Genomic DNA, 19,186 nt, shown 5'->3' on the forward strand with positions numbered 1-19,186 from the left:
CGTGGACTAGATTTTGTGTATCTGTGTATGGTAGCGAGTTTCGTGGCGCCTAAGGAGCAGGCTGTACCCTGTAAACCACCCAGTAGGAACCTTAAAGTCCCACCATAAGAGATCAGATTGAGTTAGTTAGTCGATTCCAGACAATTGTGATAGAGACAGGGGTACGGGGGAATGAGCCCATCCCCCCAATCTCCTAATCGCCTACTCCGCTATCTATCCATGGGGGCCCAGACCTTGTTGCATTACGTTTCTGGCTGTTGCCATTGAAAGTTGAAATGGGTTATCGTATCATATACAAGGCTGAATTTCCCATTACACAGAGTAGGCACATGCCTGAAGAGGGCATCGACTGTGTTTGTTAAAAGCCCACCCACGCTCCTCCTTCCCTATGTTGAAGGAGGACGTCGAAGTAGCACCTTGGAATGTCCTTGGATGTTTGGAATATGAAAAGATAAGCGTGGAACAGAAAATGACGTGATAGTGTAGTAAGTCACTGTCAAATAATGGAATATGTAATAAATCAAACAGAGAATAGAGAATCATTAATATAGTGTGGTATGTTAGTTTAATAAGTATTAGATCAGTAAGTAACTGGAAATGCACTTGCATTATATAGATCCTCCAGTAAGTGTAGAGTGGTACAATCTCTAGGATATATACTTTTCTGGGGTCCTTTCCATAGGGGTAGATAGAATAAAACACATGAGAACTTATATTGTATTTCATATGAGGAGTAAGTGCTAATAAATGAATATCTCCTTACAGATTTACATGTAAAATCTCAGTCTCAAGTGGCAATGAAGCCACTGTTAGCTAGTGTCCAAGCTGTTTCTCTGGCTATATATTATGTTGTCATGATGCGATATGACAGGGGCAATGGGTGAGGACAACCGCTAAGCTCCCTGCCTGAGTCAGTGGGGGCGCGGATCGCGTGTTTTCCAAGTTTCCTCGGGAGGGGGTAGAGTGTCGTTGTGCGTGTACGGGGTGTGGTGTCTTGGGGCTGCTGTACACGTTCGTAGGTAGGTCGGTCCATCAGCATCTTCTCATATTTGTGTTGTGCGTCTCATGTCGACGTGTACCAAACTTTCCCCCCGTTGTTACAAAATGCATTTAAACAGTGTACAATAAAATATCAATTACAGTACCACCCTGTAGGCCACTTGTGTATTTTGGATTTGTGCTGACATAGGCATGATGAAATTTGGGCACCCCATATGTAAATTTGTCCCAGTTCTTCCTGCCAAAGCCGCACCTCTTCCTGTTGAAGACCAACACCCACTTTGACTGACACGCACACTAATACATGCACTTACATACACTCACTCACAGATGCACAGTCATTGGCACACACACTGTTTAACCAATACACATTTTCACAGCCATACACTGGCAGGCACACACAATAACTCGGACCAACACACACATTCACTGTCAGACATTCACTCAGGCTCACTCACATGCATTCATTGACAGGCACGCTCACACACATTTTCTCATACACTCACATATGCCTCCCTATCTTTGGGAGTAGTGGAGCTGCTGTGCTGGCAGCTGCTGTGCTGACTGCTGCTTGGCAGACAGGAGATTTAACAAAGTAGGCAGCTGTAATCTCCCTGCTTCCTGTCATATTCCTGCTCCGTACATTACAGCATGGCACAAATGCCATATCATTGAGCAAATATAATAGTTTTGATTTTGTTGGGATCTTATGCTATTATTTTCTAATTCTGCCAGGAATCATCGAATAACCATACTATACAATTCTACTGGAGCAGTCTTTTATTAATGGTAGGATGTGGGGGAAGGAATAATACTGTGGTTTGTGAAGTACTTATTACAATAATTAATTTTTGACATTAACAACTTTTGTGTCCTTCACACATGAAAATAATTCAGTTGTAGATGGTGCATCCAGTGATACCTGTGGCGTGAGGATCCATTTAGGTTTTATTGAAAAATCACAGCAGCCATACACATTGAGGGCCAAGACCATTATATTAATCTCTTGTTTACAATGAGAATTATCCAAGCCTGAGCCACGTACCTGCTATTAATTCCCATCCTGTTCTTTAATTAGAGTTATGACTGTAGATTTTTTTGTGTTGCAAGTAATTACACTGCCCATTTCTGTCATCTCACATTTATCAACTGCTTGCATGGTGAGCAGTGCCCGCAGCACCATTCAATTAAACAAGGTGTTATTTATTTATGGATGTCAGGGCTCCTGAAATGTTTTTTATTAGAATGGCATGTAAAAGCCCCTTTTCTTCATTTTTTTTTTCCATACCACAGCGTCCTACCTTTGTTACTCTCTAGCATCACCTTCCACTTCCATTACCCTTTTCCACCTCGTCTCTCTCGCTGGAATTGCACATTTCCATGTCTTATTTCTCGCTCTGTTGTCCTCAACACCTCTTTTCTTCCTCTTATGCCTTACGTATAACAGGGATGGCAACACCTGCCTTTCTTAGAACATTTTGACTAGTGAAAATTGACTAAACAAAGCCTAAAACAGTCTAGTTCCTAATGAGGTTCATTGCCTAGCGCTGTATAGGAATATTTACTGCTACTATGTAAACTGTAGAATTTAAATATGTAATTTGTCATAAAAGAACTGCAGGCTGCTTGCTTCTCTGACATTGTCTGGATCTTGCTACCAAAGTAGAGGTCTAGGCACCAAGCCCTTTCAATCTTGTTAGACTTTTTTTGAGACTTCCAGACATCACAAGAAGCACATACAAGCAATAATTCATGCATTTTTGTTTGCTTTTTTTTCTCTGAAATGCACAACAGGTAAGAGGTATATTTTTTTTCAAAGGAAAAAAATCTGTAGCAAATGTAAAAATGAAATAACATAATAAAAATAACATAGCTTCCTCTTGGGCCAAGTTAAATGGACCCTAGAGCCCCGATGTACCTCAGCTTGCTAAAGTGCTTTGTGTGAATAGTGTAATTCTTTTTTTTTATTTTTTTGCAATTTTGCAAAAAGTCCCAATTTCAGTTGAAATCTCGTTACAACCCCTGGTTGTCAATTAAACCGACCTGGTTACTTTCTGTTTCTTTAGCTTAGTGGTGTTATATTCAAATGTCAGACAATTGCCTTGCAAAGACATTTCATTGTGTTGAATTGTAAAGCCTGTACTCCCAGGCTAATTGATAACACTGATGTAAGGCTCAAAGTGAATGCTGCATATAGCTCTTTAAATCCACTGAAAATACTGTGGCTGAGCAGATTGTGCCCAATTGTGGTGATTCCTTGCTGTCAGGTGCTCAAGGGAGACACACAGGGCCTTGAGAGACCCTGGTAGGGTTTCCCAGCATTCCTATGCCGATTGTGATCAATGCTGGGTTTTGCCAGCTGCCCAGCAGTGATCACAGGGTTATCGGTATGCCTAATTTTCTGCATTAAAGGGATATCCCAATATGTTGAAAAACGCCAGTAGGTGGCGGCAACATACCACTCTGTTATAACTATGAAACTCAGCATTGATATTGGCAGGTTAGAGATAGAGAAAGCAAGAAATTAGTGGTACTATAGGGAGTGTGGTATAGCTTTAGCATTAACTAGCAAAAATTAATTTTATATTTTAGACATGAGGTATTTAACAATCAGGACTGATAAGATGAATCCATTTTGAGCTCAGTATGTGTAAAAGTGTATTATGAAAATTCAGTGGTTTTGTTTTTTGATTTTTCTTCCCATTTTAACAATTTATTCACTTGATGTGTTGGGTATACATATATGATATTAAAAAAAAGTAATTTCTGCCCTTTAAAAAACAATATTACAACAAACACAGCACAAATTATAGGTTTTGTTTTTGTTCAGAAGTTGAACAATTGCCTGTGTTAAAGGGTACTTGTCATGAAAAATAAAAGTTAATACTAAATGACAGAAAATCAAATTTCATTTATACATTATCTACATTGCTCTAAAGCCAGAGATTAAAAACCTGCCCATTCCCTGTCCTGTGAGGCAATTAAGTCAACACAGATAAATAAGAAGGTTGTGCTCTGAATGTATGTTATCAGAGAAACCTTCCTCTAGGGCTTTTCTCCTGCTTGTGTTCTGCCTAAAGGAAAGCAATTCCTGCAAGGGGAAGGAGGGACACACTCTTTGTGTGATTTATTGCAGGAGCGAACCTACAATCTGACAATGGAGAGAGAATAGAGGTTTTATTTATATACCATAAAGCCAACATAATGTATTTGGGGCTTTTATACTGTTAGTGCTTGCAAAACAGGGGTATGTAGGAGATGTGTGTCTTGCAGCAAGCTTAGCACCCACTGAAAAATGATAATCGCAGCAGATACAGGCGTAATGGAAATACATTTTAAATTAAAATATTAACTTTTAATACTATTAAGGGAATAAACCCTTAATTGTATAATGAGTCAAGCCACATGGTTGGAAAACTGCCAACCTATATATGTCATCCCAGGTTTGAGCAGTCAGACTGCAGAGGCATGATCTATACACTGCTTATTTTAAAGGACCACTCTAAGCACCCAGACCACTTCAGCTCAATGAAGTGGTCTGGGTGCCAGGTCCCCCAGGTTTTAACCCTGCAGCTGTAAACCTAGGGGACCGTCCTTGGTCCCCTTCTATTTTCTCTTTATACTGCCTCTCTTGGCCAACTTATTACCTCTTTTGGATTCCACTACCACCTGTACGCTGATGACACCTAGCTATATCTCTCCTCCCCGGACCTCTCCCCTGCCGTCCTGCAACGTGTCACTGCTTGCCTTTCTTCCATCTCTGACTGGATGTCCCCCGCTTTCTGAAACTCAATCTCTCAAAAATTGAGCTTCTTGTCTTTCCTCCTCCTAATACTGATCCTCCTCTTTCGCTCTCCCTTCAAGTTTGTGGTACCAACCTCAGTCCATCCTTGCAAGCGCGCTGTCTTGGCGTCATACTTGACTCTGGTCTCACCTTTGAGCCTCACATCCAGCATGTTGCCAAATCCTGTAGATTCCATCTTAAAAACATAGCCCGCATCCGCCCCTTTCTTGCACCAGATACTACCAAGGAGCTTGTCCATACTCTAGTAATTTCCCGCATGGATTATTGTAACCCTCTCCTGATTGGTCTTCCCAATAGCTGTACTGCACCCCTACAGTCCGTAATGAACGCTGCTGCTAGATTGATTTTCCTCTCTAGTCGTTTCTCTCACACCTCACCCCTCTGCCAGTCCTTACATTGGCTTCCTGTATGCTATAGGAGTCAATTCAAGGTACTGACTCACACCTATAAAGCACTGAACAACTCTAGCCCCTCTTATATCTCCTCACAGATCCATAGGTATGTGCCTTCTCGGTCTCTCTGCTCTGCCCGTGACCACCTCCTGTCCGTTGTCCGCACTCGTACGGCCAACTCGCGCTTGCAGGACTTCTCGCGGGCGGCTCCCTTCCTATGGAATAGCCTGCCTACCCACATCAGACTCTCCCCTAGTCTTCAATCATTTAAGAAGGGCCTTAAAACCCATCTCTTTAGGAAAGCTAATGGCCTCCAAGACTAACCCCTACTCCAGCTTATTTGATTGCAAATTCCTGTCCTAATGTGTTTTACACCCCACCTCCTATAGAATGTAAGCTCGATTGAGCAGGGTCCTCTTCAACCTATTGTTCCTGTAAGTTTATTTGTAATTGTCCTATTTATAGTTAAATCCCCTCTCATAATATTGTAAAGCGCTACGGAATCTGTTGGCGCTATATAAATGGCAATAATAATAATAATAATAATAATAACATAATTGCATAAAAGGTTGTGAACATTATGCATCAAACTTGAAAAATTAAGCATTTGTTATAAAAACACAAGTCTTTAATCCATTGTACTGTAATATTTATTTATAAAATATTTTACCAGGAAAGATACATTGAGATTTCTCTCGTTTTCAAGTATGTCCTGGGTAAATATACTCGTGTAATACTCGTGCCCAAGAATCAGGTGTCCTCACAATGACTGTCATATTAAAGTCGAACTGCATTTTTTTTTATTTTGGTTTTCCAGGAGAATGAAGTTGACGCTGTTCATCCAGGTTATGGTTTCCTGTCAGAGCGTTCAGACTTTGCCCAGGCCTGCATTGATGCTGATGTTAGATTCATTGGCCCTTCTCCAGAGGTGGTACGCAAGATGGGTGACAAAGTGGAGGCTCGCGGCATAGCAATCAGTGCTGGTAAGAGAATGAGAGATACAAGATTTCAATTTATTCTTGTTGATTCAGTGTCTTTCTTAAAACTAATCTGTCAACAAGGATATCTAAGGTCTGCTTCTCACTAATTATATCTTTGTGCGCTGCTTATAAGCTTAAATTGGTAACTTTTTAAAAATTCTTTCTTTAATACTGCACAATAAATACAGATTCATAAACAATATGCAATTTTGCAGAATATTGTTAATTACAATGAACAAGGGCTAAACAGACAAACCTAAAATGCAGAAAAGATAACACCGCAAAGTAACAGTGATATAGTGAAGTGCATTTATGTATGTCACAGTCTCAAAGCTCTGACCAAGAGACCTAGCTCTAACCTGCAGAGGACATTTTGCTTATTAACTGCTCACTGCATATATGTGCCATCATGGCTCCCAAAACACAATATGAGTTCAATACATTTACAGTACATGCTGTACTTATAATGCACTCCATGTTTAAATGCACTTCATATTTAAAGGAGCACACTGTAGTGGTTATCATGACATGGGTAACTTGTCACAATTCCAAGATAAGGACCCATGTTCCTTCTTGTCTTCTGAGAGTTCGCTGACACTCTCAGCCAATGCCTAAAGTGCTGCGAAGTACAAAATTGATATATCTAAAATAGCAAAGGAACTTTCAGCTTAATTGATCTCACATCTGAGGGAATTCCTGGTATTGTAACTACTGCAGTGTTCAATTATGGTGGTTAAAGTGTGCCATTTTAACTTTTAATCAACTTTTGAACTATGTAATAAACCAAGATGTGAAATGTTTTCTTTAGTTTAAATAATTATTCTATTTAGTGTAAATGTGCCCCAAATGTGCAGAGTGCATACTAGAGGTGTGAGGTGGTTGAGTCTATTCCTTGTAAAGCTGCTTTATTGCCTCAAATTATCTTGAGGTCTTCAAACTTCACAACTACAGCCGTGCCACAAACTTGCTATTCTCCCTGCACCTATTCATTCAACATGTCCATCTTCATTCATTCCTATATCCTACCCTACTAGATTATCTGAAATGCACATATTTCATATAATGGTGCTCTCTGTTTTGTAACTTATCTTCTCAATATGCCCAACTTCTTCACATCTAACCCACTCCTTTAGAATGGATTAATTAAAAATGATCCACCCATGTCAAACCGCTCTTAAGCAATGCTGTGAAACACTTGTTTGTGATAGAGTAAGGTGCTTGAACATTTTTCTTCATCCACATGCTCCCAGACTTGCAGATTTATTGATGATTCCTGTCAATGCATTTGGTGAACCTTTGAGTGGTTCCTTGAGTGGTTCCTACCTTACTGCAACTATCTATTTAGTCTTTGTGAAAAGCCTTGCTGAGTATCAATTTCACTGCCAGGTTGTAGACATATGTTTTAAAGGGACACTATAGTCACTAGAACAACTACAGCTTAATGTACTTGTTCTGGTAAGTATAATCATTGCCTTCAGGCATTTTTATGCAAATGCTGCCTTTTCAGAGAAAAGGCAGTGTTTATATTGCCACTAGGGACACCTGCAAGTGGCCACTCCTCAGATGGCCACTGGAGGTGCGTCCTAGCTCAGTGCTGCACAGTAGTGCCATTCAGCGTCTCCACGCTCTGCACGGGGACGCTGAATTTTCCTCATAGAGATGAATTGATTTAATGCATTTCTATGAGGAGGTGCAGATTGGCCAGTGTTTGGCACTGCCCCCTTGCCGATTTCAGCCAATCCAATGTTTTCCCCATGGGAAAGCATTGGATTGGCAAAAAATCTGCGATTCTGATGATGTCACCAAAGGAGTGGGGTCAGTGCCGGCAGACCCGAGCAGTGCTGGAAATTAAGGTGAGTTTTATAAACTTTTAAGGGGGTCACGGGAGGCAAGCCACCTAAATGGTGGGTTTTGCACTACAGGGTCAGGAATACATGTTTGTGTTCCTGACCCTATAGTGTTCCTTTAATAAAATGTGCATTCTAGACTAATCAGGTACTTGTGGCGGCATAGTTTGAACATTTTGCCTAGTTGAGACTCTAATAATCTACATTTCATATTTTGCATACAGGGGTACCAGTTGTTCCTGGTACAGACTCTCCAATCAGCTGCTTAACAGAAGCCAAGGAATTCTCAAACACATACGGGTTCCCTATCATATTTAAGGCAGCATATGGAGGTGGTGGTCGAGGCATGAGAGTTGTGAGGAGTTATGAGGTATAGTGAAAGTTTTTTTTGTTTTGTTTTGTTTTTTTCTCCTCCTCCTATGCATATTGTGCAGATTGTAATTTATTTATTCGTTGTGTGTTTAATCAAAATTTTCCTCTCTATTTTAGTATACCCTTGTTGTGATAACTTACAAGAAGTCTATTTGGTATCAATTAGACTTGGAGATTAATTGTGTTAAGAAGTGCAATAAGTCTGAATTTGGGCAGATTGTGCGACTTATCAAATTACCAAACTCTGAGCCAAAATGTAGTTAAATCACAAACCAAACAAAAGTGGGAGAACATGCGTAATTTTGAATTTGTGATTCTCTTTTCTGTCCCAGGACTCCAAAAAAATTAATTGATTTGAAAAAGATGACTGACAGCTAGGGGACATATAATAAATATTGATTTTATTCACAAATCATTTGAGCAGTGACTAGTAAGGGGGAGGAGCAGTAAAAATAATACAATGTCGCAGGAACAATGAAGTACATCCTCTTTGAATTCTGTTTTTACATATCAGGACATAATCATCTGTTCCTAGCTCAGCCCAAGAATGAATGCCCTTTTTCATGCATGACAATACCTTACTGGCCTTAGCCACTGCTGATTGACATTGCACATTGTTGCACAGTTTGTTGTCTATAACAATTCCAAAGTCCTTTTTGTGTGTTTTTAACCCTAATTCGCTTCCTTTAAGGGTATACGTTGCTTGTGCATTCTTTACGACAAAGCACATAACTTTGCATTTTTCAACATTAAATTGCATCTGTCATTTGAGTGCCCAGTCCCCCAGTCTATCTAAATCCCTCTGCAGTAAAGTAATATCTTGCTCACATTGTATCACTTTACAGCGTTTTGTGTCCTCTGCAAACACTGAAACATGACTTTCAATGCTTTTTTCAAGATCATTTATAAACATGTTAAATAGAAGGGGTCCAAGAACAGAACCCTGAGGGACACCACTTGCCACCTCTGTCCAGCTTAAAAATGTACCATTAATAACAACTCTTTGTACTCTATTTTTAAGCCAATGTTCTACCCAAGAACAAGCATTTTCATCTAGACCGATTTCCTTATGTTTGAACACTAATCTATTGTGTGGAACTGTATCAAATGTCTTGTCAAAATCCAAATAGATCACATGCACTGCAATACCCTGATCTATACTTCTACCTACTTACTTCGTAGAACGCAATCAAGTTCGTTTCACATGACCTGTGCTTCATAAAACCATGCTGATTTTTGCTGATGACCTTGTTCTTCTCAAGGAATTCTTGAATATTATCCCTTAATAACCTTTCAAATATTTTCCCAGCCACAGAAGTTAAGCTCACAGGTCTATAATTTCCAGGCAAGGATTTTGAACCACATCTGCCTTCCTCCAATCCTCTGGAACACTTCCTGCAAGAAAATAATCTTGAAAGTTTAAAAACAGAGGTTCACTTATTTCTACACTTAGTTCCTTAAGTACTCATGGATGAATACCATCAGGCCCTGGAGCTTTGTTTATATTAACTTTCTTTAGTTGCTGCAGCACCTTGTCTTGAGTTAACCAATTACAATTATTCTGCAAGTTTTTAGCAGCAATCATTATTTGCACATCTATTGCTATGGGTTCTTCCTTAGTATATATGGAAGAGAAATGGTTATTTAAGATATCTGCCTTTTCCTGTTATCATATGCCCTTGATCAATTGAGCAAGTGTGACCACCTCTATAAAAGCCATAGTTTTAGCAATTTGCTGGTCTGAAGTATTCAGGTATGTGTAAACACAATGCAACAATTGTTGCTGTCCATCAATCTGGGAAGGGTTATAAGGTTTTTTTTATTTGTATATTTTTATTGTATATACAAAAATAAATAAATGTAATCAGAAAAAATAATCATCAAATGAAAACGAGTAATCTAAGTGAAAAAATAGCGCCCTTAACCGTTCTCACGCAGAACTGCAGGGGACTCAATGCACCGGAAAAGAGATCCCATCTCTTGAGAGACCTCAGGGGCCAACACATCTCAGTCGCACTCTTACAAGAAACCCACCTAAGGGTAGCAGCGAATCCCCTACTCAAGAACAAACATTACCCGAACAACTTCTACAGCAACCACCCCTCAATGAGGAAGGCAGGTACTGCTATACTGATCGCAGCCAATCTCCAATTCACAGTCTCCGACCAGATAGCTGATGCTGACGGCAGATTCCTATTCGTGAAAGGGGAAATAGCAGGGAAAAAGTATACGTTCGCGAACATCTACGCCCCGAATTCGGGACAGGCTTGCTTCATCCGCAGAACGCTGCTGAAGCTAACCAAATTCGTGGAGGGAGTCCTGATTCTGGGGGGGGGACTTCAATGTCCCGCTGGACCCCCTGACTGACACATCCACGGGACGGAGCAGTGTGCCAAGCTCGACAATCAGGACCATCCTGAAGGCCCTCAGAGACCTCCGGCTCATAGATGCGTGGCGTGCACTGCACCCACTGGAGCGGGACTTCACATACTACTCCACGCTACACCGTCGATACTCCAGGATCGACTACATCTGTGTACAACAGGAAGGACTAACCTACCTCAGGACAGCTGACATCCAAACTACACCCTGGTCGGATCACAGTGCAGTGAAAGTGGAGATGGAGTCACCCTTGTACCGCCCGACAAAAAGAACATGGAGACTAAATGATGCCTTGCTCTTAGACGAACCGACGAGACTGCAAATTGCGGTGCACATACGTCAATACTTTGAGGAGAACGCGACGGAGGAACTGTCAGGCATGACGATATGGGAAGCGCACAAGAGTGTTCTCAGAGGCCACCTAATTCGAATAGCGGCACAAAAAAGAGAGACGAAGGACAACAGCTACGCGACCTCACCGAACAGATAGCGACCCTAGAACAGAGCCATAAAAGGTCTCAACAAGATCAAACATTTAAGGATCTTGTCACAAAAAGGAGACAACTAACTGACATCCTAGAACGTAAATATACGACACAATTACAACGCTCCAAAGTATTCTTTTACAGGCATGCAAATAAAGGAGGGGAACTGCTGGCCCAAATGTTAAGAGGCCCGCAAAACAGGGCCCAAGTACACACTCTGCGCACCAGACAAGGAGCACTGACACAATTCCCCGAGGCTATCGCGAAGGAATTCGAGGTCTTCTATACCAACCTCTACAATTTGGACGACTCACCTGAGGGCCCCATCGCTGCACGCAAACAGAGAAACACAATAGACTACCTAAGGGACTTCAACCCAGATACACTCACCCCTGAGGAAGCAGAAACACTTGACGCACCGGTGACAGAAGACGAGGTCAAACTCGCCCTCAAGGTAGCCAAAAATGGTAAAGCGCCAGGCCCGGATGGCTTTACGGTAGAGTACTACAAGAAGTTCGGGGAGGAATTGGTACCAAGGCTGGTCAACGCACTGAATAGCCTCCGGGAAGGTGCATCCTTTCACAAAGAGTCCCTAGCGGCAACGATAACGGTGATTCCGAAACCGGGTAAAAACCCGGAACAGGTTGGTAACTATCGCCCGATCTCGCTTATCAATACTGACGTCAAGCTCTTCTCAAAAGTCCTGTCCTCTCGACTACGTCCGTACATACCGCGACTGGTCCACCCGGACCAAACGGGATTCATTCCGGGCAGGGAGGCCAGAGATAGCACCCTCCGGCTCTTTGTAGTCCAACATGCGGCGAAGCTCCATCGGAAGAAGCTACTTCTGCTATCTACGGATGCAGAAAAAGCATTCGATAGAGTGGATTGGCGATTCATGATGGAAACACTACGGAAGACGGGCATAGGTGACCGAATGCGACACTGGATCGGGACGCTATACCACCAACCGAATGCTAAAGTTCGAGTGAACGGGGCACTCACAGAGAGCTTCAATATAATGAACGGGACCAGACAAGGCTGCCCACTCTCGCCGCTTCTCTTTGCACTCACCCTGGAACCGCTCTTGGATAAAATACGGAAAAACCCCAGGATACTTGGCCTTAGAAGTGGGACGCAGGAACACAAGGTCGCTGCGTACGTGGACGACATGCTGTTTTTCCTGGCTGAACCCCTTGAATCAATCCCTCGCCTCCTGGCGGAATTCCAGACATATGGTGATCTATCAGGGCTCAAACTCAATATGCCCAAGTGCGAGATCCTCAACGTGACGGTGCCGGAGGAGGAGTGTGGGCAGCTGAGACGACAATTCCCGTTCCACTGGTGCGCAGACAGTATGCAATACCTGGGGCTCCAGGTTACCCCTGCAGCGAAGGATCTCTACGCACGTAACTACACGCCCCTTCTGTCCGCAGTACTGAAGGACCTCGGGAGATGGAACTACAATCACATCTCCTTGCAAGGGCGAATCGCTGTGGTAAAGATGAATATCCTCCCCAGGATACTCTGTCTTCCACACGCTCCCATGCCTTATACCCCAAACCTTCTTTAAAACGCTCCGGACAGCAGTCCTTAAATACGTATGGAAAGGAGATAGAGCCAGGATAGCCCACGGTAGGCTGACCCTTCCCAAGTCGTGGGGGGACTCGCCCTACCCGATTTCAACAAATACCACCAGGCTACGGTGCTGCAGCGCATTAGGGAACTCCACGTAGCCACTCCTCAGAAACGGTGGACCACACTATGTAAAGACCTTACCCGAAACCACCTCCAATACATCTGGCATGATGGAAACGATGCCACGAACCTAGTAGGGGATGAATCCCCCATCACTCATATGCTCAAACCATGGACCAGACTGAGGAAGACATCCTGCATCTCCCCCTCTCCCAGCCCACTGATCCCCATCACCCACAACTCGAACATAGGAGATAACCTCCCACCATCAGCGTGGCCATTGGAGGCCCATGAAGGCTACATCCCGCTGCATCAGGCGCTGACTGACTTTGGATTGAGAACCATACGGGACTTATCGGACAAACGGATAATTACCCCCCTACACCAATTCCATTATGCGCAACTCAAGCACTTTTACCACAACCTCCCGAACAGAAACAAACTGCACAGGAACCTAACCTGGTTTGAACGACTCTGCTTTCTGACGCCTGAATCGAACAGCTCAGTCTCGATTATTTACCAAAAACTGGTGACGGGAGACAAAGACACAAACGACCTGTTTAAGAGGCAATGGGAAGAACTCCTAGACACTACGTTCACGGAAGGCCAATGGGAACAAATCCTACTGCGACAGCATAAGAGTTCCTCAAACACCAACTACCAGGAAATGAACTATAAGTTACTATCCCACTGGTACCGTACGCCATTCCTTCTTCACCGAATTAACCCAAACATACCGGACACCTGCTGGCGATGCGAAACTGGAGTGGGAACCATCAAACACATCTGGTGGGACTGTGCCGAGATCCGACCTGTTTGGAACGAACTAGAAGCGGAGATACGTGAGGTACTGAGGGAACCCGCAACCTTAACGGCGAGCCCAACCCTATTACACCACACAGAAGGCTCACTATCGACTTACAAGAGATCGATTCTTAGGCACCTGCTGAACGCAGCTAAGGCTCTGATACCGCTATTCTGGAAAACACGAACCCGTCCGACCATAGGACAGTGGAGACTTAAGGTCGAGGACATCCACAGAGCCGAGTCTACGATAGCCTGCCTGATGGGGAGACAGGAGAAACACGTAGAACAATGGGCGTCATGGTACCTCTACTGCTCCTAGGCCTTAATTATCACCCAGCCGGGGGTCGAGCTGCTGGTGTGGGTGTGTTGGGACGCCCGGAGCCGCCGGACACAGCTCCCCGGGTCGCATCCTAAAACCCCGCAACCTACCGATGGAGGCGCACTGGGGACCTAGGGGGGCACACACCCATTTCACATGAGTAGCTAAGCAAGACCCCAACATTAGACAACGGGGTCACGTTGGGGCCCCGGGGCGGAGGTTGGGGGACAATATCCCTAGCCATCAAATTGGCGGATACTTACACGACCCCTGCATCAAAGAGTAGCCACTCAGCGTATGGGGGGGACACCCGGGGTTAGCAGTAACAGCACCCGCAGACACAAGACTATCGCACCCTAGAAGACAGGCAAGAGGCCCTAACGCGACCACCGAGAAATCTAACCAGGCGCATTCATGCTCCCACGACCACATCTCTAATCCCGAGACCTTTCAAGAGAGACTACGACGCAGGATCCCTCTAGCTCGCAAAGCATACATCTAGCCCCACCAGGCAAAGCCCATACCCAATGGCTTCCCATATACCCACATAGCTATTTGTCACAGATGTGCACTAGAGACTATGAGGAGGACAAGACACCCGAGACAGACCTAACCCTACCCTGGCTTTAGCATGACGGCCCTAACACCAGTACCACTAGATCAGACGCGGGCGGTTGGGCCTCCCCCCCCCCTCCTCCCCCCCCCTCCCTCTCTCCCTCCCCAACCCATTGGGGCCGAGATGACTGACAAATCTGATATATGGACGTCAGGGTGAACCTAGTAGAGGGGGACGATGCCCCGCAGGACTAGCTGCTCCTCAGACACGACACCACACACACTGACTACCACAACTGGACACTAGACCTCAAGCTGACCATACTGTATATGCTGATACCGACAACCATACATGTTTAACTAATGTTTAGCTGTTGAATTTACTACTGAATTACTCTTTATAAATGCTACGATCCACCTACTGTAGCCATGTTAACCTGCTCTCCTAGGGACCCTTGCGTCCCGTAATTCACTGACGATTATGTTGTTCTTAACCACTTTCGTATTTGTATAACGATTAACTGGTCCCTATATACACCAGGAACATATTGAGCAGAGCAGCCATCCTCACGTTACATTCACTTGTAAGCCTACCTGCCGTGGATCTGCGTATCCAACACTCCTATCGCTGAAGTAACTTAATTGGAGACCTGCGTGTCCCACTGCTAAAATGTTTGACAGTTATGTTTACTCCTATATTTTGTCAACTGACCACAATAAAAGTGACTTTACAAAAAAAAAAAAAAAATAAGTGAAAAAATAGTGGTTTAACAAAAAAGATTTTGATAGTTTGGTAATCTCACCATATTGTTGCAATGTGAAACAGAATGTAACAGGGTTATAGAGGTTGCAACTGCAACATTCCATATTAACCAGGAGTGGAGAGATATAACATTGCAAAAGATGTGCCCTTGTGCTCTGTTCCTATTATAGTAAGCTATGTATATGCATCTTAGCTCCAAATGTGCAAAATGTCAGGAAACTCACTGGTATGACACACCACAGAAAATAGGTTATTTCTGGAGGTGCTGGAGTGGATTCCCTCCTTCATATGTTCTGGCAGTGTCCTCTCGTAGTGCCTTGTTGGAAGAAGGTTCACGATCACAAAGTTTCCTCGAAGGTGGCAGATGACTGGGTGAATGTTCACACAGCAGGTATATGCTTCTTAACAGGTTGGTCCTTCCAAACACTGTCAAGGCACTTGCGTACGGTGGCCTGTACCATAATCCCAACATTCTGGCATAGGAGAGGCATGCCAACATATCAGGATTGGCCTAGATTTGAAGAGATTAAACAAGTAGAAGAGGTAGTGGCATTTGTAGTGAGGCTGGAGAACATGGGTATTCTACTAGGCATGAGTGAACTGAATAGCTGCATGGATAAGTCTTGAGTTTTCCGGGTGGGACTTGCTGCAAGGAGTAGTCATAGTTGCCTCCTGACCAACTTTTTTTTTTTTGCCTCTCCATTACCCCTCATTTTCTCTTTCTTAATATGCCTCCCCTAAGTACTGGACACTTTTTTTTTTTTTCTCTCTCTTGATATTGCTTGCCTGTATCATATCTATATCAACTTTGGTACTATGTGAAGGTGACTGCAGGGTGTGAGGTGTATTTGTGTTGACTTTCTATGCCACTTACTGCTTTTTCTTTAGCAAGCTGACAATGGGTTCTCACTCTGAAATACCAGGACTGGTGATGACCGGACCCCACACCAAACATTTAGGATACAGATGCGCTAAATTTAGGGCTCGGTCTATTTCCGGAAATCAACTGGGAAGTAGGTAGAAGGTGCTCCCTAGCGTAGATATTAATGGATGACCTATAAAAATTGTCAATGCTGCCCTCCACCAGAAAACTCCTGTGTATTTCTATACTGGACACCCATGGGTTTCCTTCAGACTAGGCAGCACATTCCCTCACTTGATCAAATATTCTAGCTTCTGGGTACCACTTCAGTTTTCTCAGTGATGCAACAGTAATGCATTTCTGGTTTGGCTAGTCTTGTTTCTCAAAATCTTGTTTTGGCATTCTATACTACTATAATTTCCAGGCAAAGATTTTTAACCATTTCTGAATACAGGAATCACATTAGCCTTCCTCCAATCCTCCGTACAATTACTGAAAGAAAAGAATATTGAAAGATTAAAAACAGAGGTTCACTAATTTCCACACTTGGCTCCTTAAGTACTGTGGGTGAGTACGGTCAGGCTCCAGAGCTTCAAAGGAGCACTATAGAGTCAGGAACACAAACATGTATTCCTGACCCTATAGGGTTAAAACCACCATCTAGCCACCCTGGTCCCCCCCATGCCCCCTTAACAAAATGTAAAATCTTACTTGTATTCAAGTATGGAGCTGCTAGCTCTGGCTCTGTTTCCTTTAGACCTACCCACTGCCTTCTGACATCAGCAGAAGTTGTAGCCTGATCCAATCACAATGCTTCCCCGTAGGATTGGCTGAGACTGACAAAGAGGCAGGCCAGGGGCAGAGCCAGCATGATTCAAACACAGCCCTGGCCAATCAGCATCTCCTCATAGAGATGAATTAAACCAATGAATCTCCTATGAGGAAACTTCAGTGTCTGCATTCAGAGGGTGGAGACCCTGAGTGTTTGGATGCATTTTAGGCAGCCATGACCCAGGCACAGCCATCTGAGGCGTGGCCAGTGAAGTTATCACTAGGCTGTAATGTAAACACTGCATTTTCTCTGAAAAGACAGTGTTTACAGCAAAAAGCCTGAAGGTAATGAGTCTACTCACCAGAACAAATTCATTAAGCTGTAGTTGTTCTGGTGACTATAGTGTCCCTTTAATATTTACTTTTTTTAGTTGCTGCAGCACCTTGTCTTACGTCACCCAATCACACTTTTTCTGCAAGCTTTTTGCAGCAAGCTTTTTGCAGCAATCATTTTCATATCTCTAACCATAGGTTCTTAATGTATACTGAGGAGAAATAGCTAATGAAGACCTGGCAAAGGCAGACATTTTAGATTTTATGTACTTTCATGTAAAACATTATGTAAACCTATTTGTAAAACTATTTTGTAAACATATTTTGGGGTGGTTTTGCTCTCTTTGTCTATCACTTTCTCATTTTGAAGTTTAGCGAATCTAATCACTTTTTTTTTTTTGCTTATCTTTTCTTATTTTTAATTTATTTTCATTTTCCCACTAATCCACATTGGTTTCAATTTGTTGCTTTTATATTTATCACTCAATGGTATATACTGAGAAATGCACCTTTCTAATATTTGTTTAAAGATCGTATATCTGTATAATGCAGCACATTTACTAGAATTCTTAAATACATTACTGTATTGTTTTTCCCCATAAAGTATATACATTTGTACATAAAAAAAAAAATGTATTGACCTCTACAAAAGAGTCACTAACACAGAAAAGAGGAACATAACGGCTTGGAAGAAAGACTGTGTGCCCTAAAGGACACTGGGATTGAAGAGTTATCACATTTCCTTGTATTAGACAAGATGTAGAAGAGTTAAATCAAAGGCTGTGGTAATGACAGCAGGACACAGCTGACCTTTTAAAAAGTGCATCTGTCAGAAATAAAATTACACAGTGGTACTGTATTTAAAAGAACTCTACATTTGTAACTTGACAAACCTAGACAAATTGTTACAAACAGATTTTAGTAGTTCATTATTGAGCATACTTCTCTGCATGCTGTCATAATATACAGATGTGCTTGCCAGGTTGTTGTATATCCCACCATGTTTGTGATTCAGTCCCAGAATGCAACATGTTTTTTTTTAAATGTTCAGTTCCAGGTATCCTACAAATGAAAAGCCCTGGCTGAAAGTCATGCACAAAAGTTTTTTACAAAGGTTTAGCTCAATGATAGTCCCAAAATAGGAGAACTTTAATTGAGCTTCTCTTCTGAAACTATTATATATTCAGTCACTGCTAGGTTAATCTGCTGAGCCTGTACTTCCTTTTCCTAAATCACATGGGTTGCTAACCTTTTAATGCTTCAACTTTCATGAATTCACTTCTGATAAAGCTCAGGCAATCAAATGCTATGTATCCCTTCCTATGTTGGTTTTAACATAATGTTGTTTAAACCAAAAAATCTGTACGACCGTCCCACTAATAAAAATAAATAAAAAAAATAAGCCAGCAAATCATGCCCTGATGAGTTTCTCTGAAGCATTTTTAAAATTTCTCTAATTTCCCTTCTTTTGTATTTATTAGTTAGTAGAGATGTCGCGAATGACGAACGCAAATTTCTGCAAATGTTCGCGAACGGGCGAACCGCCATAGACTTCAATAGGCAGGCGAATTTTAAAACCCACAGGGACTCTTTATGGCCACAATAGTGATGGAAAAGTTGTTTCAAGGGGACTAACACCTGGACTGTGGCATGCTGGAGGGGGATCCATGGCAAAACTCCCATGGAAAATTATATAGTTGATGCAGAGTCTGGTTTTAATCCATAAAGGGCATTCCTTGGAATAACGTGCTTTAAAACATCAGGTATGATGTTGTATCGATCAGGTAGTGTAAGGGTTACGCCCGCTTCATGATGA

General features: G+C 42.7%; 1 protein-coding gene across 3 annotated transcripts in view; it reads left to right on the forward strand.

Moving 5' to 3' along the window:
- PC (pyruvate carboxylase) overlaps window positions 1-19,186 on the forward strand; it is a 629,184-nt gene that overhangs the window by 189,128 nt on the left and 420,870 nt on the right. For all 3 annotated transcript variants that reach the window (XM_063437445.1, XM_063437446.1, XM_063437447.1), the window contains 2 exons: window positions 6,014-6,179; window positions 8,248-8,393. In XM_063437445.1, coding sequence (XP_063293515.1) covers window positions 6,014-6,179; window positions 8,248-8,393 — 312 coding nt within the window. The remainder of the gene's footprint in view (window positions 1-6,013; window positions 6,180-8,247; window positions 8,394-19,186) is intronic.

The sequence above is a fragment of the Pelobates fuscus genome, chromosome 12, assembly GCF_036172605.1.
Source record: "Pelobates fuscus isolate aPelFus1 chromosome 12, aPelFus1.pri, whole genome shotgun sequence".
Taxonomy (NCBI): domain Eukaryota; kingdom Metazoa; phylum Chordata; class Amphibia; order Anura; family Pelobatidae; genus Pelobates; species Pelobates fuscus.